Consider the following 26,415-nt stretch of genomic DNA (forward strand, 5'->3'; position numbering starts at 1 on the left):
TAGCTCAAGAGTTGAATGTATGCCTGGGAACCTTGAAGGCCCTGGCATTGGTTGTTCACCACCACTTTCGGGGGGAGAACAAAGAAGACAAGCAAGATGGAAGGAAGGGCAGGCAGGAGGGCTGGAGCTAGGGGTTCTAGGAACAACCTGAGCATGCAGGAACACGAACTGAGTGTCACTGTTTACCTAAACTCAAAGAAAGTGTGTTGTCTTGTCCACCAGATTGCTGGTTCAGGAGGGGAAAAATATCATGCACTGCCCTCAGAGAATTGAAAAAACCAGACAATTAACAGTCCAGGAAACCCTAAGCAAAACCACCACCAGCCCTGGTTGAATATAATCATGTAGCAGAAACATTGCATCCTCTTGACTTGTTTCCACATTATTAAATGCACTTTGGCTGTCTTCAAAAAGCCATATTTCAGACTGGCTTCTGTCTATAATTTGCTATGCAAGCATCAGTCAAGATCGTTTTTCTCAGGTTAGGTTTAATTATGTCAGAATTAAATGTATTTTCTTTTCAGAAAAATACTTCAGAGATTAAAGATTGTTATTTACATGCAAACTAGAATACATTCCTTTAGCTAGTAGCAAAACAGCTGTAAAATTATAGTTTCTCCTTTAATAATAAGGCAGTGATATGAATTCATATTTTTAAGTTAGAGACAAATTTCTATTTGGGCTTCAACTAAGGCATTAAACAGTGTTTATGTGGAGGAATTTGCTCACACATCACCATGCTGGGTTCCTAGGGAATCCACTGGTCTGTTACATTTGATGCCCAAAGTAGAAATTTTGTCTTTGCTCCTAGCTTATAAAGTGCATATAATCTAACACAAAACTTCTGGGAATTAGACAGGTTTTAGATAGTTTTCTATTTACTTAAGGATGGTTGATCTAAACAACTTAAAAGGAACAAAAAAATTTCCTATATTCCTGACCATAACTGCCCAACAACCTCCAAACTTAAGACTAATGGCTGAAAAAACAAAACAAAAAAACAAAAACAAAAACAAAAAATTGAGTCTCACTATTTTGCCTGGACTCCCAGGTTCAAGTGACTCTCCTTCCTCAACTTCCTGAGTAGCTGGGGCACAGGCATATGCCACTACACCCAGGAAAGACAGTTTCTTTAAAATGGTGTTTGCACTGAAAACTCTGGGTGCCATTTCTGTTTCCATTCACCACCTCTGATGAGTCCTGTGTAGTTTCTCAACACGACCAATGCTGACAGCCTAGGACAAGATAACTTTCCATCAGCCTTGGAACTTGTCAAACTCCATACTGGCTCCCTGAGTCAGGCATCCCCATGTCATACCTATGAGGCTTTGATTAAACAAGGATGCCCAAACAAGGTAAGGTAAAACACATGACAGACATTTCTGCACTTTCTCCTACCAATACAGTTATGTGTCTGAATCAGATCATAATCAGTTTATTTGAACTTGGTAACATGGGTCACAGACATAAAACTCTAAGTGCCATCAAACACATTAAAAGCAGCAATCAAATTACTTTTCATTTCTCGATTGGATACAACTTATCCATACAGTTACTAGTTGGCAACTATAATAAATACTTTAAAATATACGTAATTAAAGCAAAGGCAAGCTAGCTTATTCATTAAGCAGGAATGAATATTTTCTTGTCCCTGGAATATTCATCTCCCCCTGGTCAGTACTACATGGATCAATGTGATCGTAAAGAGAAGACTGGGGAAATCTGGACAAGAAAATCATTATCAGAACAATAAGTGCCAACAATACTACCTGGAGACTCTCAGAAAGGTAAATAAGTAAATAAGAAGGTAGAAGTCTGTCCCCACACTTCTCAGTGTAATGAATGTGTTACATGATTAAACATCAGCAACACACCACAGCTCAACTCAGCTCCCAGCAGAAAGTAAACGGTAGCCACCTCACAGGATGAAGAGATGGTCCAGAACCCACTTTCCCCTCTACCCGAGTAAAGTCTGCCTCCTCTAATGTGTTGAGAGCATTTTCTGCCTTAAGAGGCTTTCTGTTTGTCCACCTTAACAACTAAGCATTTTGCATTTTTTATTAAGGTGTCTGTTTCTCATGGTCCAAGAATGGACCTAACAATATATATTTCTGAAGTGCCACAGATAGCCGACTTCCATCTTTTATGATCTTTGAGGGGAAGAGAGGAAAACATAGTTCATGTGCTTCAATTTTTTTTCCTACCCATTTAAGCTTTGAGCTCATTTGAAAGTCACCTAGAAATTCTAAACACTTTAAAAATAAGGGCCATGGTGCATCTCTGTAACAGAGCAGTTCCTTAGCACACATGAGCCCTGTGTTCAATTCCCCAGCACCACAAGACAAGACTGACTTTGAGTCCTGTGCCAAGTTACTGAGTCCCAGCCTTCAACATCCCTGATACACACGCTAGTGAAGTCTGCTTTAGGAAACCCACGTTCACACTAAAATTGTCGCAGGGAAGCATGAGACGCCCAGGGTAATGGAAAAGGGTGACCACATGAAAATCAGCAGGCTTGTTCCACTAACATCCCAAACATCTGACCCCTACTGACGGTACACACCAACAAAGCTCTCTCCACAAGCAGAGCTGGTGACCCAAAGTGCCTGTCCAGACAATCTGGTTTGTGTGGAAACCCACTAAAAATGAGTACTGTTTTCATAATGATTTTCCTCTTGAGTCTTGCTAAGAGTCTGTCCCTGTTCCCTCGGACAGCCATCCAAAGCCATATCAACGGCCACTTCCTGAACGTCTAGATGGGGTCCACCATTGTGCTCTGCACAGCCATTGACTAGAGCCAGGGGCAGCACCCCTGGGGGACAGCACAGTTTCTTAGCACAGCCCTGGGAAATGCAGGGGGCACTGCAGGTCAGCAAGAAGTCCTTCTGCTCCAGGGCCTCCTTCAAGTCCACCATTTCAAACTGGATGGTCACACTGTGGATTCCAGCATGGTGAAATATCTCTCGGATTTTTCTGCTGGCATCCTGGTACTCCGTGCCCTTCTGATACTTGACGTGCAGGGTAGCGATGATCTTCCCACTTATCAGTTCCCAGATGTGCACTTCGTGCACACTGCTAATTCCAGGCATGCTAGAGAGCTTGCTCACTACAACAGACAGCAGACAAGAGCCAATAGTGAGTGCCAGAATAGAAACCTGAGAGGGCCTACATGACTAATCATGCCCACCAAGGCTGTGTGTTTATCACAGCCCACAGAAGAAGAACTGTCCCTCAAAAGTCCATTTTTTTCCATAACTACCCTTCTCTCTGATTTTCTATACCACACAGTGTTGGCCTATAAATAACTCAAGAGCTTGAGGCAAAAAGATTGCAAGATCAAGACCAGTAAGTTCTGAAGCAGCCTGGACTACATGTGCACAATCTGTTCCAAGATAGCCTGTTCTACACAGCAAGTTCCATGCCAGTCAGGTCAACTTAGGGAGATCCTATCTCAGTTTAGATAGATAGATAGATAGATAGATAGATAGATAGATAGATAAATAGATAGATAGATAGATCTTACATACATACATACATCAACATAGGGAGATCCTATCTCAGTTTAGATAGACAGATAGATAGACAGACAGACAGACAGACAGATAGATAGATAGATCTTACATACATACATACATACATACATACATACATACATACATAGATGATAGGTAGATAGATAGGAGATACATAGATATATAGACAAATAGATTATAGACAGATTAGTGATAAATAGGTAATTGATAGATGATAAATAGATATGTAAATGATACAGAGATAAATAGATATGTAGATGAAATTGATTGATCCATCAATAGATGAATAAATAGATGATAGAGATAGGTAGGTATGTAGATAGATGATAGATAGATAGATAGATAGATAGATAGATAGATAGACAGTTAGACAGATAGGCAGACAGACAGCAAGATGGACTAGTTTAGCAGGGATCATAAGCACTTACCAGAATGCTACTTCTAAGCACATATTCAAAGTCTCTGAAACCTTTCACCTCTGAGGCACATAACTTAGGAGAGACTCTGACTTCTATCTGAGCAAAGAAAACAAGAAGACTTCACTCTAGACTGAGGAGGGGCCCTTTAACATGGCCTTTTTACAGTGTAATGTGCCACCAAGTAACTTCCCAACCCATGAATGTCAACTCACTGAAAGGCATTCACTATTTATACCATGAATGACTCATCTTTTTTTTTTGGGGGGGGGGGAGGTATAAAGGTATATATTAAAAAGAGGGTAAAAAAAATCTAGGTCTTGCAGAGTGGCCTCACATCCTTGTTGTGAGGTCAAACTGCCCAGCAGTTCGTTTTGGCCAATCTTTACATTCTCAGAATCAGGCTACAAAGGACCTTTGGTTCTTGGAGCTGTGAATTATCATCCCAGTCTTCAAGACACATGAAGCATGCCTCCATCACATGAAGATCTAGGGTGCTTCAGAAAACACCAATCAAGCAATGCTCTGTGATCATACCCTCTGAATACCCTCTTCTGCATGCAGTTTACTTACTCAGCTCTTCCATGTTAACGCCCTTGGGGACCATCTGCAACAGGATGACAGCAGTCTCCTTGATCAGTGGAAAAGCGGATGACAAAATGATGATGACCATGATAACAGTCAAACTGGGGTCAATGTAGCATTGCCAGTTACACGGGTCTTCACGTCCCAGGGGATGGACATAGAATATGATGGCCGTGATGACCACGACCACGGACCCCAAGGCATCTCCCATCACATGCAAGAGAACGCCTGTCAGGAAGGAAGGCAGACCAGTAAATCCCAGAGCCACGTGTTGGAGCCACACGACCCCCGTGATCCGAGCTCACAGATGTTCACTGCTGCTTTTTGTTAGAGCACTGAGTAGGCAGAATTTTAAAAAACAAGCCCAGTATGTGATATGCACCTATAATCTCAGCATTTAGGAGGCTGAGGCAGGAGGACAGCCTAGGCTAAAGAGTGAGACCATCTTAAACAAAATAACAATAGCAACGACTCAGAAAGCAAAATCTCAGGCCAGGACCATGTGGTGGTTCAAGTTAATGGGGGCACCTGTTACCTGGGGTTGGTTCCCAGGACCCACGTGGTAGAGTAAGGTGCCCTGTGGCCTCTAACTTCCACGTGCATACCCACACATTCTCTCTCTCTCTCTCTCTCTCTCTCTCTCTCTCTCTCTCTCTCACACACACACACACACACACACACACACACACACACATACACACACACATACAAATGTAATGAAAATGATTTTAAAGGTAAATGATATAATTATATTTTAATTTTAAAAACATTTTTTTTTTTGTTTTTGTTTTCTGAGACAGGATTTCTCTGGGTAGTTTTGGTGCCTGTCCTGAATCTCACTCTGTAGACCAGGCTGGCCTCAAACTCTGCCTGGCTCTGCCTCCCAAGTGCTGGAATTAAAGGCATGCACCACCACCGCTGCTTCCGCCACCGCCACCCAGCTTCAAAACCATTTTTTTTTATTAAAAAGAAAGAAAGGAAGGAAGGAAGGAAGGAAGGAAGGAAGGAAGAAAGAAAGAAAGAAAGAAAGAAAGAAAGAAAGAAAGAAAGAAAGAAAGAAACCCAGTACCCAGTCAGCCCTGGAAGAGGAACAACCTAGGAAGAACCTGGGCTAGCTGTCACTCACTGTGCCACCAGCCAATACTGCCACATCACTATCCCCCATCACCCATCAAAGGGCATCATGATGGAAAACAGAGCTGAGAAAATGATGTGTTGTTCTTTCAGACAAGCATCTGTACATAAAATTCTTTTAAACTTTTGTTTCATTTTGTATTAGAGAAAAAGTCTCATGGTGTCGCCCAGGCTGGCCTCCAACTCCAAATCTTCCAGCTTCAGCATCCCAGTGCTAGGACTGCAGGCATGCCTCACCGTGCCTGGTTTCAAAGTTTGCATCCTTATTATTCTCCATGAGACAGGTATGGGGTGGGGTTCCCCTTCTGAGTCCCTTATGAGCTCAGCAGAGATGGAGGTCCCATCATCTTTTCTTGATATTTTTATGGTTACAGTGGCGGGGATGGAGCCCAGCATCTCACCCATGCCAGGCAAGCATTCTGCCCCTGGGGTACAGTTTCAGACAGAACTATGAACATCAAGAATTGTTCTTTCGGGTCTCTGGCTTCCCTCAACCCCAATCCACTGCCCCTTTTCATGGTGCTCAGTTTAAGAAGGTCTAAACAACAAGGATGCTGATGAAGTTTCCTCTGAATAAAAAGCCATTTGTCATGATCACATAAAATTAACAATCTATGTGTAAGGGTTAAAGCTGTATGTTCTAAAGGTCTCAGCCAATTAACTGCAGAAAGCCTTCAATCCTCAGCAAAGAAGATCTGGGCTGGGGATTAACTTAGAATGCAGTAAATTCAGTGAAAATCTGGTCAGAGGGATTAAAAAATGGAGACACAAAGTATTTGCATCCCTAAAAGGAACACCAGAATCTTGCTCCTCGAAATCAGAGCATCAGCAGAAGCAGAAGCAAAAGAACTTTAGAAACAGTCTCAGTCTCACGTGGGTCCTGTCTAGATGTGAGAAAGGGTTGTCATTCACATGGCCCAGCATACCCCACAAAATCACACCAAACAAGAACTTTAAATCACCGGGTTCACATTAAGGACACCTGTCAACAGACCGTGCCAATGGTTCAGAGACAAAGCCCCTGCTACCAAGCCTGATGACCGAAGTTTGATCCCCCAGACTGACGTGGTAGAAAGAAAGAGAAACCTGACTCCTGCAGGTCTTCCTCTACACATGTACACATGTGCATGCATGTAATGTATTTATTATACATGCAATAAATAAATATGGCTTTTTAAAAAGATCACCTGTGACTGGGCATGGTGGTATCCACCTACAATCTAACTACCCAGAAGGCTGAGGCTGAAGGATGGAAAATTCAGGGTCAGGTTGTACTACATGGAGATTTTCAGGCCAGCCTGGGCTACAAAGAGACTTCCATAGGCCACATACCAAGACCCTGTCTCAGAAAAACATGAACAAAAAATTTTAAAACTGGTTCTCCCGAGAGCTGGTCCTCTTTCTAAGCCGGCACTCCGTAAGGATGAGACGAGCCATGTTCAACTCGAGTGCCAAGATTGTGAAGCCCAATGGCGAGAAGCCGGACTAGTTCGAGTCTGGCATCTCCCAGGCGCTGCTCAAGCTGGAGATGAACTCCGATCTCAAGGCGCAGCTGCGGGAACTGAACATCACCGCGGCCAAGGAAACTGAAGTTGGTGGTGGCCGGAAAGCTATCATAATTTTTGTGCCAGTTCCTCAGCTGAAGTCTTTCCAGAAAATCCAAGTCCGGCTGGTTCGTGAGTTGGAGAAAAAGTTCAGTGGGAAGCACGTGGTCTTCATTGCCCAGAGGAGGATTCTGCCCAAGCCAACTCGGAAAAGCCGCACGAAAAATAAGCAGAAGCGCCCCAGAAGCCGCACCCTCACTGCAGTGCATGATGCCATCCTCGAGGACTTGGTCTTCCCAAGTGAGATTGTGGGGAAGAGGATCCGTGTGAAACTGGAAGGCAGCCGGCTCCTAAAGGTTCATTTAGACAAAGCCCAGCAGAACAACGTGGAGCACAAGGTTGAAACTTTTTCTGGTGTGTATAAGAAGCTCACGGGCAAAGATGTTAATTTTGAATTCCCAGAGTTTCAGTTGTGAATAAAATGACTGAATAAAGTGTCATTCATAGTTAAAAAAAAAAATTTAAAACTATGAAACTGCCCTGGTCATAAAGGTGGAGAAAAGGCCACCCAGCATCTGCTACTTTACAGAAGCAGTGGGGACCCCAGTAGGACAGTGTTGGAGATAGGAGGTGTGTCGGGCCAAACAGTGCTGCTGGACACAGGGCATTTGGCCCTAAAAGAGTGTGTAGTGGAACATGCCTTTAGTTCCAGAAACTTGGAAGTATAGGCAGACAGATATCTGTGAGTTACAGGCCAGTCAAGGTTATATAAGAAGACACAGTATAAAATAAAATAGAGTGTTGAGTTTCTGTTATATATGATTAGAATACAGGGAGCAAAATCAGCCAACAGAGTCATTGGGAGAACCAGTAAGCTTGAGCATTTGGATGGGGACTCTGGTCAGGGAGCATGAACTTTGAGAGCTCATAGTGGGGTTAAAATACACCCAGGATGCCCACCCATCCACCAGCAGCAGCAAGCCAGTCCTCATAGGAAGGAAGGAGCTGAACTTGAAGAAAACAGGCTCTTAGAAGAGATAGAAACAGCAAAACATACGGCATAGGAATGAACCACATGTCAAACAGTGCTAACAGAAAGGAGAGGAAAAGGGAAAGGCAGGAGGGAGACCTGCCCCCCAAGGTCCACCTGAGATTCCATCTCCACTCTACAAAGGGGGAAACTGAGGCACACAGAAGTTGTTAAAGGGCTGTTCTAGAAGAAAATATACAGTTAATGAAGGTCTGCCTGGTCACCCCAGGTATCCAAAAGGGTCACTCAGTAGAACTGGTAATGATTCCAATTGCTAATTGCTTGCTCATGGATGAGACTTAAATAGTCTAACCTGGAAGGTGTTTGAATTGAACTGCTCACACATCCTAGCCTCTGAGGGACACCCTTGGTAAATGGCATTGTCCCTATGCCTTTATGGAGTGGTTACTTAGAGCAACAGGACACTGATTTAATATATACATGAGACAGTCCTACTTTCTAGCTCTCTGTCTCCCATCCTCCCCTGCCCCTGTTCCCAGCCACAGGAAAGAAATTTAGAACCCTCCCAGAAGGATGTCCTACCCACCTGTTCCCCTGTCACAAGCTAAGGAAGCCTTTGCTTTCTTGGTGACAGTACCAAATGTTACACAGTACCAAATGTTACCGTCCAAAGAGGAAAACCTACTGTCTCCTCCTCATTCTTAGTGTCACTATTTCAGGACTCTTAGTCTCATTTAAATGTAATAAGGGTCACACCCTCACTTCCTAGAGGCAGACAGTGGAGGCTCAAAGACATGCAGGTAGAGGGAAAAGCCAGTGCAGCAGCTTGGGCCTGTAAGTCCAGCACTTGGGACTTTAAGGAGAACCCCAGCTAGCTGCAAGGCCAACCTGGACCACAGAGTGGGAATCTCTTGAGACCGGCCACAGCAGGGCGTGACGGGAGGATGCATGCCTGTAAGTCTGCATAGAGGACTGCTGCATCCTGTCCTAAGCAAGCTCCAGTTCCCAGCCCAGGTTTCCCACGCTTGGCCACTGAGAATCCTGCACAACAGCGGCTCCCACACTTCTGGTCCCCCACAGCCTACACTAAAAGTTTTCTGTTGCACCCCAGCACACATAGAATTACAAGTTGAAGCAAAAAAAAAAAATAAATAAACAACCCCATCCTTATGATGTATTTCTCTTTTCTATTCGGTTTCACTCCATCCTAAGGGTGTTTAAACTCTGCTGAGCAGAATTTAGGGCCCAAACTATCATGAACTTCAGCTGATTTAAAAAAAAAAAAAAAAGGCTGTGGGTGGGGTGAAGATTCTAAGTGTGGAGTGTGTGTGTGTGTAGCATACACAAAGCCATAGGTTCAAGCCCCAGAACCAACAATACAACACAACTGTTGAATTATTAACACTAAATGTACCCCCTCATCTCTCCGTATACATATAAAATGTATCTTCAGTGCTGGGATAAACTCAGGATCTACAACAATCTAGGCGAACACCCTGCCACAAAGCCACACCCCCACCTGCTAACATCTTGAAACGTCAAATCACGGTGTGTTTCCTAGTCAAAGAAATGTGAAGAAGGAGGGTCCACTGTCTTGAGAACACAGTTCCCTGGCAAGATGGGAAGGGAAAGTTTCTGTTAACTGATAAATAAAAATTGAACATGTTGAGGATGTGAGGATGTTTTGAGTTGTTTGGGGGAAATGTTTGTTTTGGTCATTTCTTTCCTTTATCTGTTTTGACAGAGGGCCTCACTAGATTGTCCGGGGTGGCCTCCAGTTCATGCTTCTGGAGTGCTGAGGTGACTGTTCCGTACCACTAAGCCAGGCTCCATGTGCTCTTCCGATACATGTAATATTATGCAATATTAAGTCACATATCTAGTTCTCTGAACCTTTCTTTCTTTTTCCTTTTCTTTATGGTAAAAATTTTAAAAAATACTCAAAGCCTTTTCTTCTAGCTTTTTTGAAAGGTACAGTAGCACCTGGCTGCTGTCACAGTCGCCCACTGAGTGAAGGCACGCAGGCCAGACTCTGAGCTGGGTGTGTCAGTGACATTTTGGGGAAGGGGGTTTTCTTGATGAGAACACTGTGGAGTGAAGGGGGGTTCCTGAGGAGGGGAGTGGGTGCAGCAGGCAGCCCCAGGAGAACACTGTCACACGGGCAGGATTCCAGGGAGGCTGTGAGCGGAAGATGCCTTATAGGGGAAGAGACAGGTAGCCTCTGCTACTTCCTAGTTTGGTGACTCTGGTTGATTGCCCAGCCTCCACCAGCTGCCTGCAGTGGCATACACCTACAGTGTTGTGGTGAGGCTCCTATGCACCCTGGTCTGAACAGAGGACTCAACAGTTGGTACGCATCTGACCTCCACACATCAATGTCATGTGAGGCTACGCTTGCAGCTTATTGTAACTGGTTATGATTTGTTTGATTTTTCCACCTTTAGCAAAATCACAATCAACACCAAGCATAGCAGTAAATATGCTGTAATTCCAGCAGTGAAGGGGCGAAGAAAGGAGGATTGCCGCAAGTTCAAGGTCAGCCTTTGGTATGTATTGAGTACCAGGCTAGCCACAGCTAGGTTAAAATAAGCTGCAATGGGGCTTTGGGTATGGACCAGTGGTACAGCATGTGTTTAACATGTATAAGGCCCTGGGTTCCATCCCCAGCACCACACACACACACACACACACACACACACACACACACACACACACAATCTTCTCAAATAAATAGGATGCATTGTATGTCAGTAATATTCATGAAAGTAGAAAGCCAAGTACAGCAGTCATGTGACACTGATGTGTGGAGATCAGATCAGACCAACCTGTCCCTGAGTGGTAGAGTTCATGAGAACATGATGCTGATGTGTGGGAATCAGAAGAACATGACACATGTGTGAAGATCAGTAGAACATGACACTCATATGTGGACATCAGGAGACACGACACTGATATATGGAGATCAGTAGAACATGACATCGATGTACAGGGAATAGGAGAACTTGATACATATGTGGATTTAAGGAGGCCATGACATATCTGTAGAGGTTAGGAGAACATTGTATTGCTATGTGGGGATCAAGAGAACATGGCATTCACATGTAGAGATCAGGAGAACTTTTCACTGATAATGTGGAGGTCAGGAGAACATGACTGATGTGTGGACATCAGGAGAACATGTCACATGTGTGGATATGAGAATAACATGACACGTGGAAGTCAGGAGAACATGTCCTTGATATGTGGGATCAGGAGACCAAGATACATATGTCAAGCTCAGGAGAACATTTCACTGAAAATGTGGAGGTCAGGAGACCAGGACGTTCATGTTGGGTACTCAGTGGAATGTAACACTCTTATATGGAACTTAGGAGACCATGACACTGACATGTGGGGATCAGTAGAACATGACACACTATGTGTAACCCAGAAGAACACGCAGCAGGCAGCTGTGGTGTGGCTTAATTAGAGCAAAGATAAATCATTAGCAACTAGTTTTTCCCTCAGAATCAATGCAATGATTAGGCAAGAGAAGAGGGTCATAGTCTGCAGGTAACTGACCTACTTTCCAACAAATTGTTGCCTTACTAAAGCCGGACAGAAGTCACCGTTGCAGCCCGCCATGAACTACGGGGAAGGGTCCGCAGCGAATGCAGAGACAACCTACCTCTGATGTTCAGTGCTTCCGACTTTTTCTCTTTTTTCGTTGTCTCCTCTGGTTCATTCTGGGTGTTCAGGGAATCACCTGCATTCAAAGAAGAAACCTTGTGTTGTGTATAAGTTCTACAAACAAAAAGAACCAGTGAACTCAAAATGCAGTTTGGTGATTTTCAATCCCTCTTAGCCTACAGGAGTCCTCACCTCTCCCACATTCAGCCCAGACAGGTGCCTGTCAACCCAGAGGAAGCCTGCGGTCTGCCCTTGGGCTTCACACACACTTTCCAAATTTAAAACGGGACAACACCTATCCCCTAAAAGCCCACACCTATGCCCCAAATCCACACCACCCAAGGGTCAGAGGAGAGCCCTGACATTGATTTGTCAAGGTAGCAAACAGTCCAGATAGCACCAGGTGAAGGGAGGCATAGGGAGTGTTCTCTATTGCCCAATAGTAAGAATTGATTTCCAAGATCAATACAGCCACAAGGAGAGGAGAGAGGATAAGGACTGCGGGGTCAAGGAGGAAGGAGGGAGGGAGAAATGGGGGGGGGCAGAGAAAGGAGAAGGGAGAGGAGGAGGGAGGGGAGGAAGGAACGTTAAGTTACAAGAGGGGCAGAACAGGCTACGAAGAGGATTTTTTTTTAATTTTTAATCAGTCAGGAAACAAAAGGAACAAGAGAGAGTGGATGAGAAAAAGGGACCAGATGCCTGGGGCAGGAGGGAGGATGGAGGGAAGGACAAAGCGGTCCCAGTCCGGAAGGATGCAACCGAAAGGCACCTGCTACATTCGAGAACACCGTCGCGCCCTCCTGCAGCTTTCTTCCGGCCGAGGCCCCCCGGAGAGTCACTACTGCATCTGAGCCCGGGGCTGTGGCTGCCGCAGCCCCTTGGGGACTCCCCAGAGCGCCGCAAGGGTCCCCCTGGGGCGGCGGTTGCGGCGGGCGGGTCCGGCGCCGCCGCCGCGTGCAGCCCGCAAAGCAGGCTCCGCAGTCCTGGAAGATGAGCAGCCCCACCACGTTGACGGCCAGCCCCAGGGTGCCCACGATGAGCACCAGCTCGGGATCGTCGATGCGCTCGGGCCTCGCGAGGCGCAGCACGGCCTCCACGAAGATGGTGAAGCAGAGCGCGGTGAGGAAGACGGCGTTGCTGAGCGCGCCCACCACCTCGGCCCGAGCATAGCCGTAGGTGGCGCCGGAGCCGCGGGTACCACGCCGCGCGATGTAGCCGGAGCCCAGGCCCACGCACAGGGAGATCAGGTCAGACAGCATGTTGAACGAGTCCGAGAGCAGCGCGATGGAGTTGCCCAGGTACCCCGACACCAGCTCGGCCACGAAGAAGGCCACGGTGAGCACCAGCATGAACAGCAGCCGGCACGTCTTGCCGGAGTAGCGGCCCATCTCTGCAGCCCGCAGCGCCCCGCAACAGGTGGGGGGGGGGGATCTAGAGCCCACCTCCCGCCGCAGGCCCGCCCTGACCCGCTGGGGCCTTTTGTACAGCCAGCTCGCGCCCGCACGGCCAGAGTCGGCAGGAGTGGCCCCGGTATCGCAAAGGCCACCTCCCGGGGCCCCTGCCCCTCCTCCCTTGCCGCCCAAGCCTGACTTGGCAGGTGGCCACCGGCCTGTGTCTCCTTCTAGGACTGGGTTGGAGAGGAGAGCCGCTGGGAGGAGGGGAGCGTCGGGATGCCAATCTTCTTAGATCCCCACCTCCGCCCTCACAGAGAGGCGGGATGCACTCAATGGTCCCCCACCCCCCCCCCAGCTCTCCCCAACCCCACGCCGGGCCACTACAGATCTGTGAATGCCGCTGATAAGGACCTGGGCTGCAGTGGGAGTGATCACTGCACGCCGTGCCTACGTGCCCAGACGCGAGTTGCAGGGCAGATTCCATATGAGCTGGTGGGGCCAATTGCCCTTCAAGGCGTTTCCTGCTTTTCCTTTGGTTAAATGGTATCTCATTCCTCATTTAACCGCTCCCCCCATTCCTGCGCCCACCGTCAAGGCTCTTTATCCTCTCTTCCTCTTCACCAAGAGAGATCCCTTTCTGTTACTCCCTCTCTCCTCTTTTGGGGGATCTCCACGTTGATCTTTCTGCGGAAGAGCGAAAGACCGGCAGCCCCGGGAGCATGGCTGCCACACACACCACTGTAAGCATAAGCGTGGAGCGCTGGTGCAGCACCCCAGGACCTGGACACCAAGGAAGATACAACTCCCTTCCTTGGCCATCGAAGAAGCCAGGTTTAGTCTCCTTTCCTAATATGCCGGAAAGAATTTCTACTGACTCCATAGATAACCCGATGTCCCTAGTTCAATTGATTGACCCAAATCGTTTCGTCCAAACAGGCCCGCTTCCAAAGGACAGTCACTCAAAGGGAAGGTGTCCAGGACATTCCACACAGCAGCTCCTTCAGAAAGGGTATTCGCTGTTGGTCACTTCAGTGGGAAGTGGATGGGGAACCTTGTGCCTCACTCATTTTATGAAGGGTCTGAAGGCTAAGCAGGGTAACCTCCTTCGTGTCTCACTATAAGCTTTCACCACCCCACCGAGAAAAATGCAGCGGTTTGGAGCTTGAAAATGAATACAGTGCCTCCCTCAAAACAGGCCACCAGCAAGTCATAGAGTGCAGGTCTTAATTCTGCTGTTCTAGGGGGCTAGCTTGAGACTGGAATCCACTAGCTAAACATTTAACTGAAAACAATTTGGGTTCAATTTGTTCCTATGGCTTCACAAATGGAGGCCAGAGGACAACTTTTGGGACTCGATTCTCTCCTTCCATGTGGTGGTTATTCCAGAATTCCGATCATCAGGCTTGGTGCCAAACACCTTTGACTGCTGAACCATCTTTCCAGAAAATCCCCCCTTTTTGGTTTTCTTTCTCGTGGCTTCCTGTGAAACATTCTACCTTCCAGCCCCACTCATTGTCTTAATCTTAAAGCATGCTTCCATCTTTTTCTAAAGGTTCCTCTCAATGGTATTAAATTATCCCTGATTTGAAGGTCCTACCTCATTACTAGGTAAACCCCAAATTCAAGGAGCTTACTAATATTCCCTTTTTAGCCAGGCAGGTGGCTCAAGCCTATAATCCCAATATTTGGTAGGCTGAGGCAGGTGGACCACTGTGACAGGTCAACTGTGAGCTTGTCTTTAAATAAATAAATAAATAAATAAATAAATAAATAAATAAATAAATAAACAAACAAACTAATGAATAAAAATATCTCCAGGAGAAATAGCTCTACACAAGAACTTGAGGAAATTCTCTAAATAACTAAATAAAAAGTTACCAATAATATACAAGAACTAAGAAGGTATAAACAATGAAAATTTTAAGCTATAGAGGCTTTGAACCATTAGTCACTGGGTCTGTTTTCATTACTGTAAAGTGGGATTGATGACTGTATAGCAAGAACTAAACAAACTAATGTGTAAAGTGCTTGGAACGGTTCCTAGTATACAGTATGAACTCAGCAAATGCTATGATTATAATTGCTAGTGTGATTGGCAGTCATGCAGCACACATGTAATAGAATCACTACTGGTCAACAGATAAAATGCTACTCTGTACCAGAAATGTATCCAATTACTCTTTCCAGCATATTCCCTACACTATCGTCATATTTGACGTATAACAGCAAGAATGGGACTGAGAGTATAGTTCAGTGATAGAGCACTTGCCTAGCACATGAAAGGCCCTAGGTTCAAGACCCAGCACTGAAAAAAAACCAACTGTCTGATGAGAGAGTGGGGCCTTTTGTAACTCACCTGTCAGGGCTAAAGTGTTCCTGGCTAATTGTATTTCTTGTTCATTCACAGCTGGGGAAAAAAAGAGAGAAATCAGCAGAAACATATCTCTCCTGCCTCCTGGTTAGTCATTCTCCCAGCCAAGGGAAGATAAGAATTGTGTCACTGGCCCAGGAGCAATGCATTAAGAAAAGCCAGAGGCTGAGGACCAGGAGGTGTCACAGGTGTCTGATGTCCCTGTCCTCAGTCAGTTCCTGACCATAAGGAGAGGTAAGTGTTCCAGATACTGCCAATAAAATGCACTATAGAAAAGTGGGATGTGTATGTGGCACTGTGTGTATGTGGCATGTTATGTACATGTTATGTTTGCATTAGGTGTGTGTGCACATGTACACTCGTGTGGTTAAGGCTATCTTCCCTAATCAGTCCCACTTTGGGGGGCAGGAGGGTGGGGAGAGAACAGAGTCTCTTACTGAACCCCAAACTCCCTGATGATTAGCTAGGCTGACTGGCTGGGAGCTGCGGAGATCCACCTGTCTCCACTTCACCACTGAGGTCACAGGATGTGCAGAATGTGCCCCACTTCTCACATAGTTGCTGGGATTGAACTCAGGTCCTCACCCTTGCATCTCCCCAGCCAGCCCAGAAAAGTGCTTTGACTAACTTACATTATATGGCCTCTTACAATGAATGTTTCAACAGCTTTTTATTTATTGAGCTCTGATTTGTATCTCTGGACCGAGTATTTTATAGGCATTATCTCATTCCACCTCCTAGTATCCTCACACAGTATTGTGAACGTATTAAATAATGTTTTATTACAAACTATTTTGGTTCTAAAGAAGTTGAAGCCTGGAGTTTTTAAGTCACCAAGCCAAGATGACACAATCTATAAATGGCAGGTTGTGAGCGCTGACCTTGGTGTAGAATGCTCAAAGCTTATTTTCTTCACTTATACCAGATTTATCTTTTTCAATCCTTTTGTTCTTTTAAAAAAAAAAATGGCATTTTATTTGTTTTTACTTTGAGATAGGGTCTTGCTATGTAGCCAAGGCTGGCTTCGAACTTAATCTTCCTGTCTTCGACTCCCAGTACTGGGATTACAAATTCTCTTTTCGAATGTCCCAAACTTGATGCATTACAGTTTGTAAATATGGAGATGATTATACTAAAACTTCTTTCTATGTTGGCATTTTATTTTTATATATCAGTTTTGAAATGCAACTTTAAAAATAAATAAGACAGTTAATAAGATGGCTCAGCAGGTAAAGGAATTTGGCATCAAGCCTGATGAATACAAGTTCAATCCTGGAAACCTACAAGGTGGAAGGAGAGAACTGACTCCCACAAGTTGTCTGACCTCCACCTGAGCACCGTGGCCTACACCCATGTGAACACAGAGAGAGAGAGAGAGAGAGAGAGAGAGAGAGAGAGAGAGAGAGATTAAAATTTAAATTAAAAATAAATCAACCAATCATGGTCTTTGGAGTTGGGCTAACTTGGAATTAAATCTGAGCTCTACTATTTGCTACAAGTCAGGTGACCTGGACAAGGTCCTCACATCTTCTCCTTCCTCACTGGGGTTACAGCATCTAACTCATGGGGCTGTCATGAGACTCACATAGGGAAATGCAAGTTCATAAGGAAGGTTCATGAGTAAGGAAGTGTTCAGGAGTAACCCCTCCACTGAGTTTTGTAATCCAGCTGGAGGAGGTGGATAGTTCCTTTCACCAAGGGACTCAGAGCTTTGAGTCTGTCTGATGCATTTAAGGGGCAGAGAGGCCAGACTATCGTGGATCCTCTGTGTTATGAACACTGTATCTCTGGTCTATGTGACTTAGAGAGAAACTTTAAATACTTGCTTTCAGCTTCACCTAAGAAGCAGAGAGATTTATATAGGCATTAAGTAAAAAATGTCAGGACTGATGGGATGGTGAAGTGCCCTCACAAGAGAGAGTGTGACCTGAGCTCCATCTTTGGAATGAAGGTAAGTGTGGAAGTAGAGAAACAAGTGCACCAAGCTGTCCTCTGACATTCACATGTACGTGTGGCCCCTGCACACACACGAGTGCACACAGACACACAGACACACACACACACACACAAATAATAATAATAATAATAATAATAATAATAATAATAATAATAACTTAAAAACAAATAAGACATCTCGAAATCCCTGCAACTATAGGAAACAGATCATCAGAATGACTTCCACAGATACAAAACATGGAGCTCCATGTCACTCAACTCGCTCTGTAGCCCAGGCTAGCCTGAAACTCAGAGATCTGCCCCCTCTGCCTCCCGAGTGCTGGGATTAAAGGTGTGTGCCACCACCACCCTGCTAAGACTTTCTTTTTAAGGCATACATTTGTACAGAGCATCAAGGACAACGAAGGGTTTTCCCTCAAAGTATTTCAGAATACACCAAATTTTAGAGGTTCTTGAGTTGATGTGGTGACTATTTTCATGACAGAAGGGGATGTGAACAAGGATAAAGCCAGTCAGCAGTCAGCACCACTTTGAACAGGTCATTGATAAAGCTGAAACAATCCTTTGGCCTGTCCCCTGTTTGAGAGCCGAGAGCATCTGCCTGGGATTCACTTGTGGTTATGAACACTGACTTTGGACCTCTGGTCTCATCCCTCCTCTGGGTAACAAGGGCAGTCCCACAAAGCCACTATGATTAGTGAGTATTGCTTGTTAACTTGCAAAGACCCAGAATGGTTTAGGGATTGCTTCACATGAGAAAGTATCTAGGTTGAGTTAATTGAGGTGGAAATTAGGCAGCACCATTCCATGATCTGGGGTCCTGGGCTGCTTAAAGAGGAGAAAGTGAGTTGAGTACCAGCACTGAATTCTCTCTGATTCCTGACTGAGGGCTCAAAGCCCAGCTGTCTTACCTCCTGCCACAAGGCACAACACACTCTCAAGGTCTCAGCCAAATCCAACCCTTCCTTCCCTAATTGATTTGGTCAGGCATTATTTACACCAAAGAGAAGAGTAACTAATAGTCACTGTCATGGGGAACGCTGCTCAAGGCCTGTGGAGGTGTGAGTGTGCTTTGGGGGAAGAAGAGGAGGGTGTTAGAGGCCAAATCAGGAAATAAGAAAACACCTCCCATTCAGAGTTCAACACTACTTACTGACATCACGTGAAGTCTGATGGGCAGTGGGGTCAGCTATGAGACTACTTCTAATTCAAATGAAAGAGAAAGAATACTCAAAGTTTAAAAAAGGCAGGGGAGTAGAAAATGCTGTGGAATATTCCTATACAGTGTGTGAATATATGTCTCTATGACCGGTTTACTAAAGAAGTCGATTGGCCAATAGCTAAACAGAATAAGGTTGGAGGGGAGAGCCAAACCGAGGGTGCTGGGAAGAAGGAGGGTGTAGTCTGGACTAGCAAGCAGACACAGAGAGACGCAAGATGAGAATGCCATACTGAGAAAAGGTACCAAGCGACGTGGCAAAGCACTGATAAGAAATATGGGTTAATTTAAATGTGAGAGTTAGGTAGTAACAAGCCTGAGCTATTGGCTGAGCATTTATCATTAATATTAAGCCTCTGTGTGGTTACTTGGGAGCAGCTTGTGGGACAGAAACTTTCGCCTACAAAATGTCACCTTGGTGTTAATTCTACTTATTTATGTAGTTCGTTATTCAGTTTTTTTGGGTTTTTTGTTTGTTTGTTTGTTTTTGAGACAGGGTTTCTTTGTGTAGCTTTGGAGCCTTTCCTGGAACTCACTCTGTAGACCAGGCTGGCCTTGAACTCACAGAATCTGCCTGCCTCTGCCTCCCAAGTGCTGGGATTGAAGGTAAGGCCACTACTGCCCAGCTTGGTGTTTATTCTAAATCTCATAATAGTTTCAATGCAAGTAAAATTCTATATTGTTTCCTAATTTACAAAAAGATTTCATATGTTACTTGAAGCTGTCAGAAATACCTCATACAAGCTGCTTTCTTCAACTGCTGGACTTCCCTGAAACTTTAGACTACACAAAAATGAAAATGGCCATTTGCCATTATGAGAAATAACTGTTGGGCTGGAGAGATGGCTCAGAGGTTAAGAGCACTGACTGCTCTTCCAGAGGTCCTGAGTTCAATTCCCAGCAACCACATGATGGCTCACAACCATCTGTAATGAGATCTGGTGCCCTCTTCTGGCCTGCAGTCATACATAATAAATAAAGAAATCTTAAAAAAAAAAAAGAAAGAAAGAAAGAAAGGAAGGAAGGAAGGAAGGAAGGAAGAAAGAAAGAAAGAAAAAGAAACTTAAATACTCCCTGTTGGCTGAGTGTGGTGGTGAATGCTTGTATATCCCAGCATTTGTGAGGCAAAGTTAGAAGGGTCATGAGTTCCACGTCAGCCCATGCCACATAATGAGTCTCACACCATCCTAGGCGACTTAGGGAAACCCTGTCTCAAAATCTTTAATTAATTAAAATCTCCTGACAAGTGCCTTCATGTACCCAGTGCACTGGTTACATATCCAGGGTGGGGCAGTACAAGGACACAGATTACAGAGGCATGAAGATCTCAGAGCCAGTCCCCCAGCTCTGTCAGATGTGAGCCAGGATGTCCTTTGTGTTCCCATTTATAATGTAGACATGGGGTATCACCCTCTTCCACAGGGAATCACATCAAAGAGCACATGTTCACAGCTGGCACACCACCAGCGGATAAGCTGTAGGTAGCCCCTCCCATTAATGTCTCACTGTCAACCTCCCCGGGACTCTACTTCCACTGACTAAGTAACATCGTGGAGTTTCTTTGAGAGGTATTTGGAACATTACATTTTTCATAAAATCATCTATTTCCCCTAAGTCCAACTAATCTAATTAGCTTAATTGGCTTAGAATGAATTAGTTACTGGTTAACAGAGTATTTTACAAATTTAAACAGATTTAAAGGGTGAGGAAAGTGTAGCTCAGAGGCACAGTGCCTGCCTGGCATGTTCGAGACACTGTGCTCAATCCCTGTACCACCACTGTTAGGTCTCAAACTTGGGACAATGGCCGAGGTGCCCTTTTAAATCAAAGTGGATGCTGAGCTGGCTGCCAGGTTCTCCCTGCATCCCTCAGTCTCTACCTGTTTCAGGCCCTTCCTGGCTGGGCATAATACTCCCTACCCTAGGTATTGGGCTGGGCTTCCCTCCCCCGGGTCCTCTGGCCCCTATGTAAATCAGCCTTTTGGGTGAGGCCAGTCTTTTGGCCAGTCTCTTGGTCCAGGCCTCCCCTCTTGGTTAGAGGCTCTTTTCCCCTCTGGCCAATGCTCATTCTGGACTCTCCCAGGTGTCCTTGCCTCTGCCTATGCTCTCCCTTTTATCTACAATAAACCTTCTCCTCTTCCAGAGGACCTAGGTTCAATTCCCATCACCCATGTGGTAGTTCACAACCATCTGTAACTCTAGTTCCAGGGGATCTGATGCCTTCATATGGCCTACTCAGGCACAGGCACACATATGGTGCACATATATGCATAGGGGCAAAACACTCAATACACATTAAATAAAATAATCTAAGTTTTAAAATACCTAGAAGAAATGCATTCAAATTAAAAGGCACTCGGCCTTGATGTACAGCTTAGTGGTAGAGCGCCTGTCTAGGAGAGGCAAGGGAGGGGTGAAGAGGAGAGAGAGAAGGAAAGGAGAAGTGAGGAGGAGGAAGATATAAAAATCCTATTCACGACCCTGTTGCATAGATGGATTCAGCTTAACAAATATTTGTGGAAAGCTGTCTTCTAGCCTCTGGATTAGATTATTTGCAGGCTTTTTGAAAGGAAGATAACAAGTTAATCCTACTCAGCTTGTTTATTGGTTCATTTGTGTTCCTTAAAAAAGTATTTTTTAATGTTATTGTATATAGGTGTTTAGCCTGCATGTATGTCTGCACATCACATGAGTGCCTGATACCCACAGGTCAGAAGAGGGCATAGGATCCCCTGGAATGGCTGTTACAGAAGGTTGTGAGCTGCCATGTCGGTGCTGAGAATTGAACACAGGTCTTCTGGAAGAGCAGCCAGTGCTCTTAACCACTGAGCCATTTCGATAGCATTGGTTCATTTGGTTTTTTGATTTTTGTTTTTGTTTGGTTATTTTTGCTTTTTTTTTTTTTTTCCCTTTGGTTTTTCGAGACAGGGTTTCTCTGCGTAGCTCAGAGATCCACCTGGCTCTGCCTCCCGAGTGCTGGGATTAAAGTCGTGCACCACCACCACCACCACAGGGTTTCCTCTTTGCATCCTGGACTGGCTTCAAACATCAGTCTTCCTGCCCTCACATCCTCAGTGCTGGGATTACTGGCATGGAGCATAATACCCAGCATGCTGCTCTGTTTGATAGTTCTTTTAACAGCTAAGACATGAAAATGGGGTTAAATCCCTTGGGGTGTGTGTGTGTGTGTGTGTGTGTGTGTGTGTGTGTGTGTGTGATGGTTATGAACAGATCATGAGCTTGTTGTGGAGGGCTTTGTATGCTATGCTAAGGAATCTAAAGTGTACCATGAAGGCAGAGGAAGCTAGTAATGAGTATAAACAGACAGAAGAGGTTGAGGAATAGCATACATGGGCTTAAGGGGTGAGGAGGTAGACTGTGAGGAAGGTTGAGGCTGGTCCCAGAAACTACTGAGTAGTGGTACCCAGAAAAAGAAGAGGGAGAACTTGAGAAATAGCCTCCTTGCTATCCATCCAATCCATCCCTCACATGGAATCAGGGACTTACAGTCAGTCTTCTGGGACTTCCTTTTCAGACTCACCTGCTCACAAAGAACTGAGCTCTTAGAGAGGGAAAATAGATGAAACAAGATGTGCCCTGGGGTCTGGGGTGGGGGGTCTGGGAATGGGCAGATGAGGTTAATTCTCCAACACACTCCAGTGAAGACAGATGATGAGGAGTGTCTAGAGTTTAAGAAGCCTGTGGGGATAGAGATGATGGAGACACAGAGGATAGAGATGATGGAGACACAGAGGATAGAGATGATGGAGACACAGAAATTAGAGATGATGGAGACACAGGATAGAGATAATGGAGACACAGAGGATAGAGATGATGGAGACACAGAGGATAGAGATGATGGAGACACAGAGGATAGAGATGATGGAGACACAGAGGATAGAGATGATGGAGACAGGGAATAGAGATGATGAAGACACAGAGGATAGAGATGATGGAGACACAGGAGATAGAGATGATGGAGACACAGAAGCGGGGCTGCCAGGCTTGTCCAAAATAAGGGTAGGCCACATAGTAGTTTGACAGGTCTCAGCAGCTCACTGCTTACAGAAGAACGGCTAATAGTCTCTCTCTCTCTCTCTCTCTCTCTCTCTCTCTCTCTCTCTCTCTCTCTCAGATTGTTTTTATTATGATTATTAGCTTCAGTCTTAGGTACGAAAGAAATGAAAAAGTAAGTCATTTGCTCCTCCAGAAACATCCAACCAACTGAGGTAGAGGGAGCTTCTGTGGGCCTAGAGAAATGCAAATAATAAAAGAAGTGTGCCCATATATGAAAACTCTTCAAAGAGAATTAGATCAGGCCAGCCTGGGCACTGGCAACCAGAGCAATCTTTCAGAGACAGAAAGGCAAGCCTTTGGAGAACAATCTGGACTGCAGCCATCCACTACCTTGTAAGAGAGAACCAGACTCCCAAAGTGATTTAACAGTTATCACCCTAAAGGTGTGGATGCTGTCTAAAACAAACATAACTGGGGCATGACTCCAGGGACCTGTGCCTGTCCCCTCACTGTGCTGGGTAATTGTGTGTGTAGAAAGCAGCCTGTTTGCTCCTTTAGTTCAAAGATCTTCCAACCAGGGGGAAACCTCGAGGAGTTTAATCTGTGGAATCTGTATCCCAGGGTCATTTAGGATAATAAGAGCCTAGACTTTCAGGAATGTGTGGGAGAGGCGAGTGAATTTTGCCCAGGAAAGGATTTGTTGTGCAGAACATTTTTTGAAGATGCCTCTTCTCCATCTTTTCTTCTACACAGTGACTTTCATGCTTGCATCCAGATGTGGGGACTACAGGCTTCACACGCCTTCCCTCTCATCACCACAGCCCCAGATTTGAAAAGACAGTGATGCTTCAACTTTGATTGTCTGAAAGGTGGGCTTAGAATCCTGTGCCACCTCCAGCCATGTCCTGAAGATGCTCTATCCAGCATGAGGAAGCCACATGGACAGGTCATCTGTAGTCTGTCTGGCCAGAGGTCCTAAGCATCAAGATCTACCAGACCATGTGCCAGATGTAAGTGACTGTAGCCTCCAGCCACAAAGCGTCCTCAGTCTACCAGGGCACTTCCAGCTTCTGAGTCTCCCCAGGTCAGACCTTGGACACTGTGCGTACAGGCAGGCTGTTCACACTGTGTCCTTTCCAAACCTGAAACTGCAGAAAATCTGGGTATAAATTGGAGGTGTTTATTAGACAGTAACCAGAAGAGCCATGTGGCCACTACACAGGAGCATCTGTGGAACTTGGAACTATTTAAGCAAAGCCCAGAGAAACTACCATAAAATATTTACAATATAGCAAACAAAACAAGAAAAAATCGGGACTATCGGAATACTGATTGGGATCAAGGCAGGGCAGTGATCCTTTGAATTGGGCCTAGAGTAGAGGCTAGGTTTAACTAGAAAATGCCTTTTGAGTGAGAATATCCAGCTCAGGGTGAGAGCTGACACGATTTGTTTGGACAGCAGTTGCTTTTGGCTGACCCATAAGACATTGACTTCATTCCTCTCCTTGTGATTAGAAAACAACAACAAGAAAATCTATGTTTGAAAAACAAACATCTGACCCAGAAAAGAACAAAGGCGGGGAAGACAGTCCAATAAGGGCACCAGCCTTCCATATGGCGGCACAGGAAGGAGGCCAAATGTAGAGCTTAATTAAACTGTCAGGCCACTAGCACCCAGCCGAGCCTTCTGGAGAGCACAGAGCAGAGCGCCAGAGGCCCGTCTCTAGCCTCAGAGCTGATGTGTAGTGCCTGGAGAAACATAGAACACAAGTGGTACCTGAGCCTGGAAGGCTCCAGACAACTTCTGCTCTTGAAGTGACTATGAGCCTAATGCTGAAACCAACTTTAGGGAGCCACTTCCTGAGGAAGCAGAAACACAGGACCCACCAGTTCTGACGGAGGCTGACGAACAGAGGGAGACGCAGACAGAGGTACAAGGTCGAAAAGAAACTCAGTGTTCTCCTCCCTGCCTCCGTTTCTTCCTCCCTTCTTTCCTTCTCTTCCGTTTCTCTTCCTCCTTTCCTTCCTCTTCCCTCCCCCTCCCTCCCCATTGCCCCCCTCCCTCCCTCTTCTCTCATTGTATGGAAAGTTCCACAAAGTCTGAGCCCCAGGAAACCATTGCTAACCTCCACAGTTACACAGAGGATTTAAGCATCACTGGATCCGGGTCACATCAAGGAACAACTATATACAACATGCTGTGCTATCAGATCTGTTAGAGCTGAGTACTGTGCAGGCCTGACCAGTCCTGGCACACACAAAACACGAGAAAACAAGCTATCTAGAGGAGGCGGAGGATGGGGGATGGATGGGGGGGGAGTGAGGGATGGGGGGGGGGGGGGTACATGGACACAACGACGATGACAGGACACAGTAACACAATAAACATCAGAATCAGATCTGCAACTTGGAGAGAACGGCAAAGCCAAAGAAACTCCTTTTCTCACACTGCTGAAGTGTGTGTGTGTGTGTGTGTGTGTGTGTGTGTGTGTGTGCGCGCGCGCGCGCTCACACTGCCTGTGGTAAGAATGGAGGCCAGAGGGAGAGGGCATTTTTCTGACCTGCCATGCTCAGCCTTACTTCTTCGAGACAAGCTTTCTCTAACTTGGGGAGCCGGGCTATCAGCCAGCAGCTCCTGTGGTCCCGATGGTCCTCCTGTCTCTATCCACCGGGCTACAGGTGCTGGAGCAGCCTGACCTGACCTTTGTGTATGGGTGCTGGGGATTCCAAGGTCTTCGTGTTTGAACATTCTCCTTTTCTTACTTGCTGAATAGTCTCCCCAGATCTGACTTTGCCAAGTTTCTAAAAACGATCCTTGTCAGCAGTCATGAGCATCTATCTGGCTTGCAAGAAATGCTGAGTTGTGGGGAACTAAAGTTACCTATAATAAATGGTCTCCCTTTAGGTCATTTTGTCAAACTCTTTGACTTCTTAAACAAATGTGGTGAGAAATTCTAAAAAATTAATTAATTAATTGATTGATTAATTAATTAAAGACTGAAGCCAGGAGCTGGTGAGATGGTTCAGTGGTTAAGAACACTTGCTGGTCTTGCAAGTGTTTAATTCCCAGCAACCACATGGTGGTTCACAACCAACCATAACTCTGGTTCAATGGGATCCAATGCCTTCTTCTTGGCTCTGAGTGTACCAGGCAGTCACATAATGCAGATACACATGCAGGTGAAACACCCATACACATAAATAAAAGTAAATAAAATTTTAAAAGCCAAAATCAAAGTAAAAGTAAAATCTAGAAAGGTAAGCTGAGGCTGGAGTCTTGGAGATAGCTGTATCAGTCCAACAAGAAAAACACCTCATCTCTTGGTTTTAACAGACATGACTGTATGCAGTGTAAAAGATTAAAGGTTGATGGATGCAAAGTGGAGAGTTGCACCAAAGATCGTCTTATGAAGCTAGATCCCTCAGCAGAAAATTCAAACTCAAACACAACAGTCAAATACAGAGAATCCGACTGCTCTGAACAACAACAAGTAGAGTTGCATATACTAGCCTCGGTTGTGGGCAGAAGAAAAATGTCTGCATGGAAGCTGAAGGTGATATGGGAGTGTGGACAAAATACATAGTGT

General features: G+C 45.4%; 1 protein-coding gene, 1 long non-coding RNA gene and 1 pseudogene across 2 annotated transcripts; 2 read left to right on the plus strand and 1 right to left on the minus strand.

Moving 5' to 3' along the window:
* Positions 1-1,401: 1,401 nt before the first annotated feature.
* On the minus strand, positions 1,402-13,585 carry Slc30a10 (solute carrier family 30 member 10). The gene is made up of 4 exons (XM_036201952.1): positions 12,642-13,585; positions 11,871-11,948; positions 4,523-4,762; positions 1,402-3,106 (listed from the first exon to the last, which is right to left on the minus strand). The coding sequence occupies exons 1-4, from the start codon at positions 13,258-13,260 to the stop codon at positions 2,640-2,642; spliced, it is 1,404 nt and encodes a 467-aa protein (XP_036057845.1). The 5' UTR covers positions 13,261-13,585; the 3' UTR covers positions 1,402-2,639.
* LOC118592844 lies at positions 7,104-7,709 on the plus strand (annotated as a pseudogene).
* LOC118592845 lies at positions 12,506-24,835 on the plus strand. Its single transcript, XR_004946161.1, has 3 exons — positions 12,506-13,207; positions 15,674-15,871; positions 23,582-24,835. It is a non-coding gene; the product is annotated as an uncharacterized LOC118592845 (long non-coding RNA).
* The last annotated feature ends 1,580 nt before the right edge of the window (positions 24,836-26,415 follow it).

This window comes from Onychomys torridus, chromosome 11, assembly GCF_903995425.1.
Source record: "Onychomys torridus chromosome 11, mOncTor1.1, whole genome shotgun sequence".
Classification (NCBI taxonomy): Eukaryota; Metazoa; Chordata; class Mammalia; order Rodentia; family Cricetidae; genus Onychomys; species Onychomys torridus.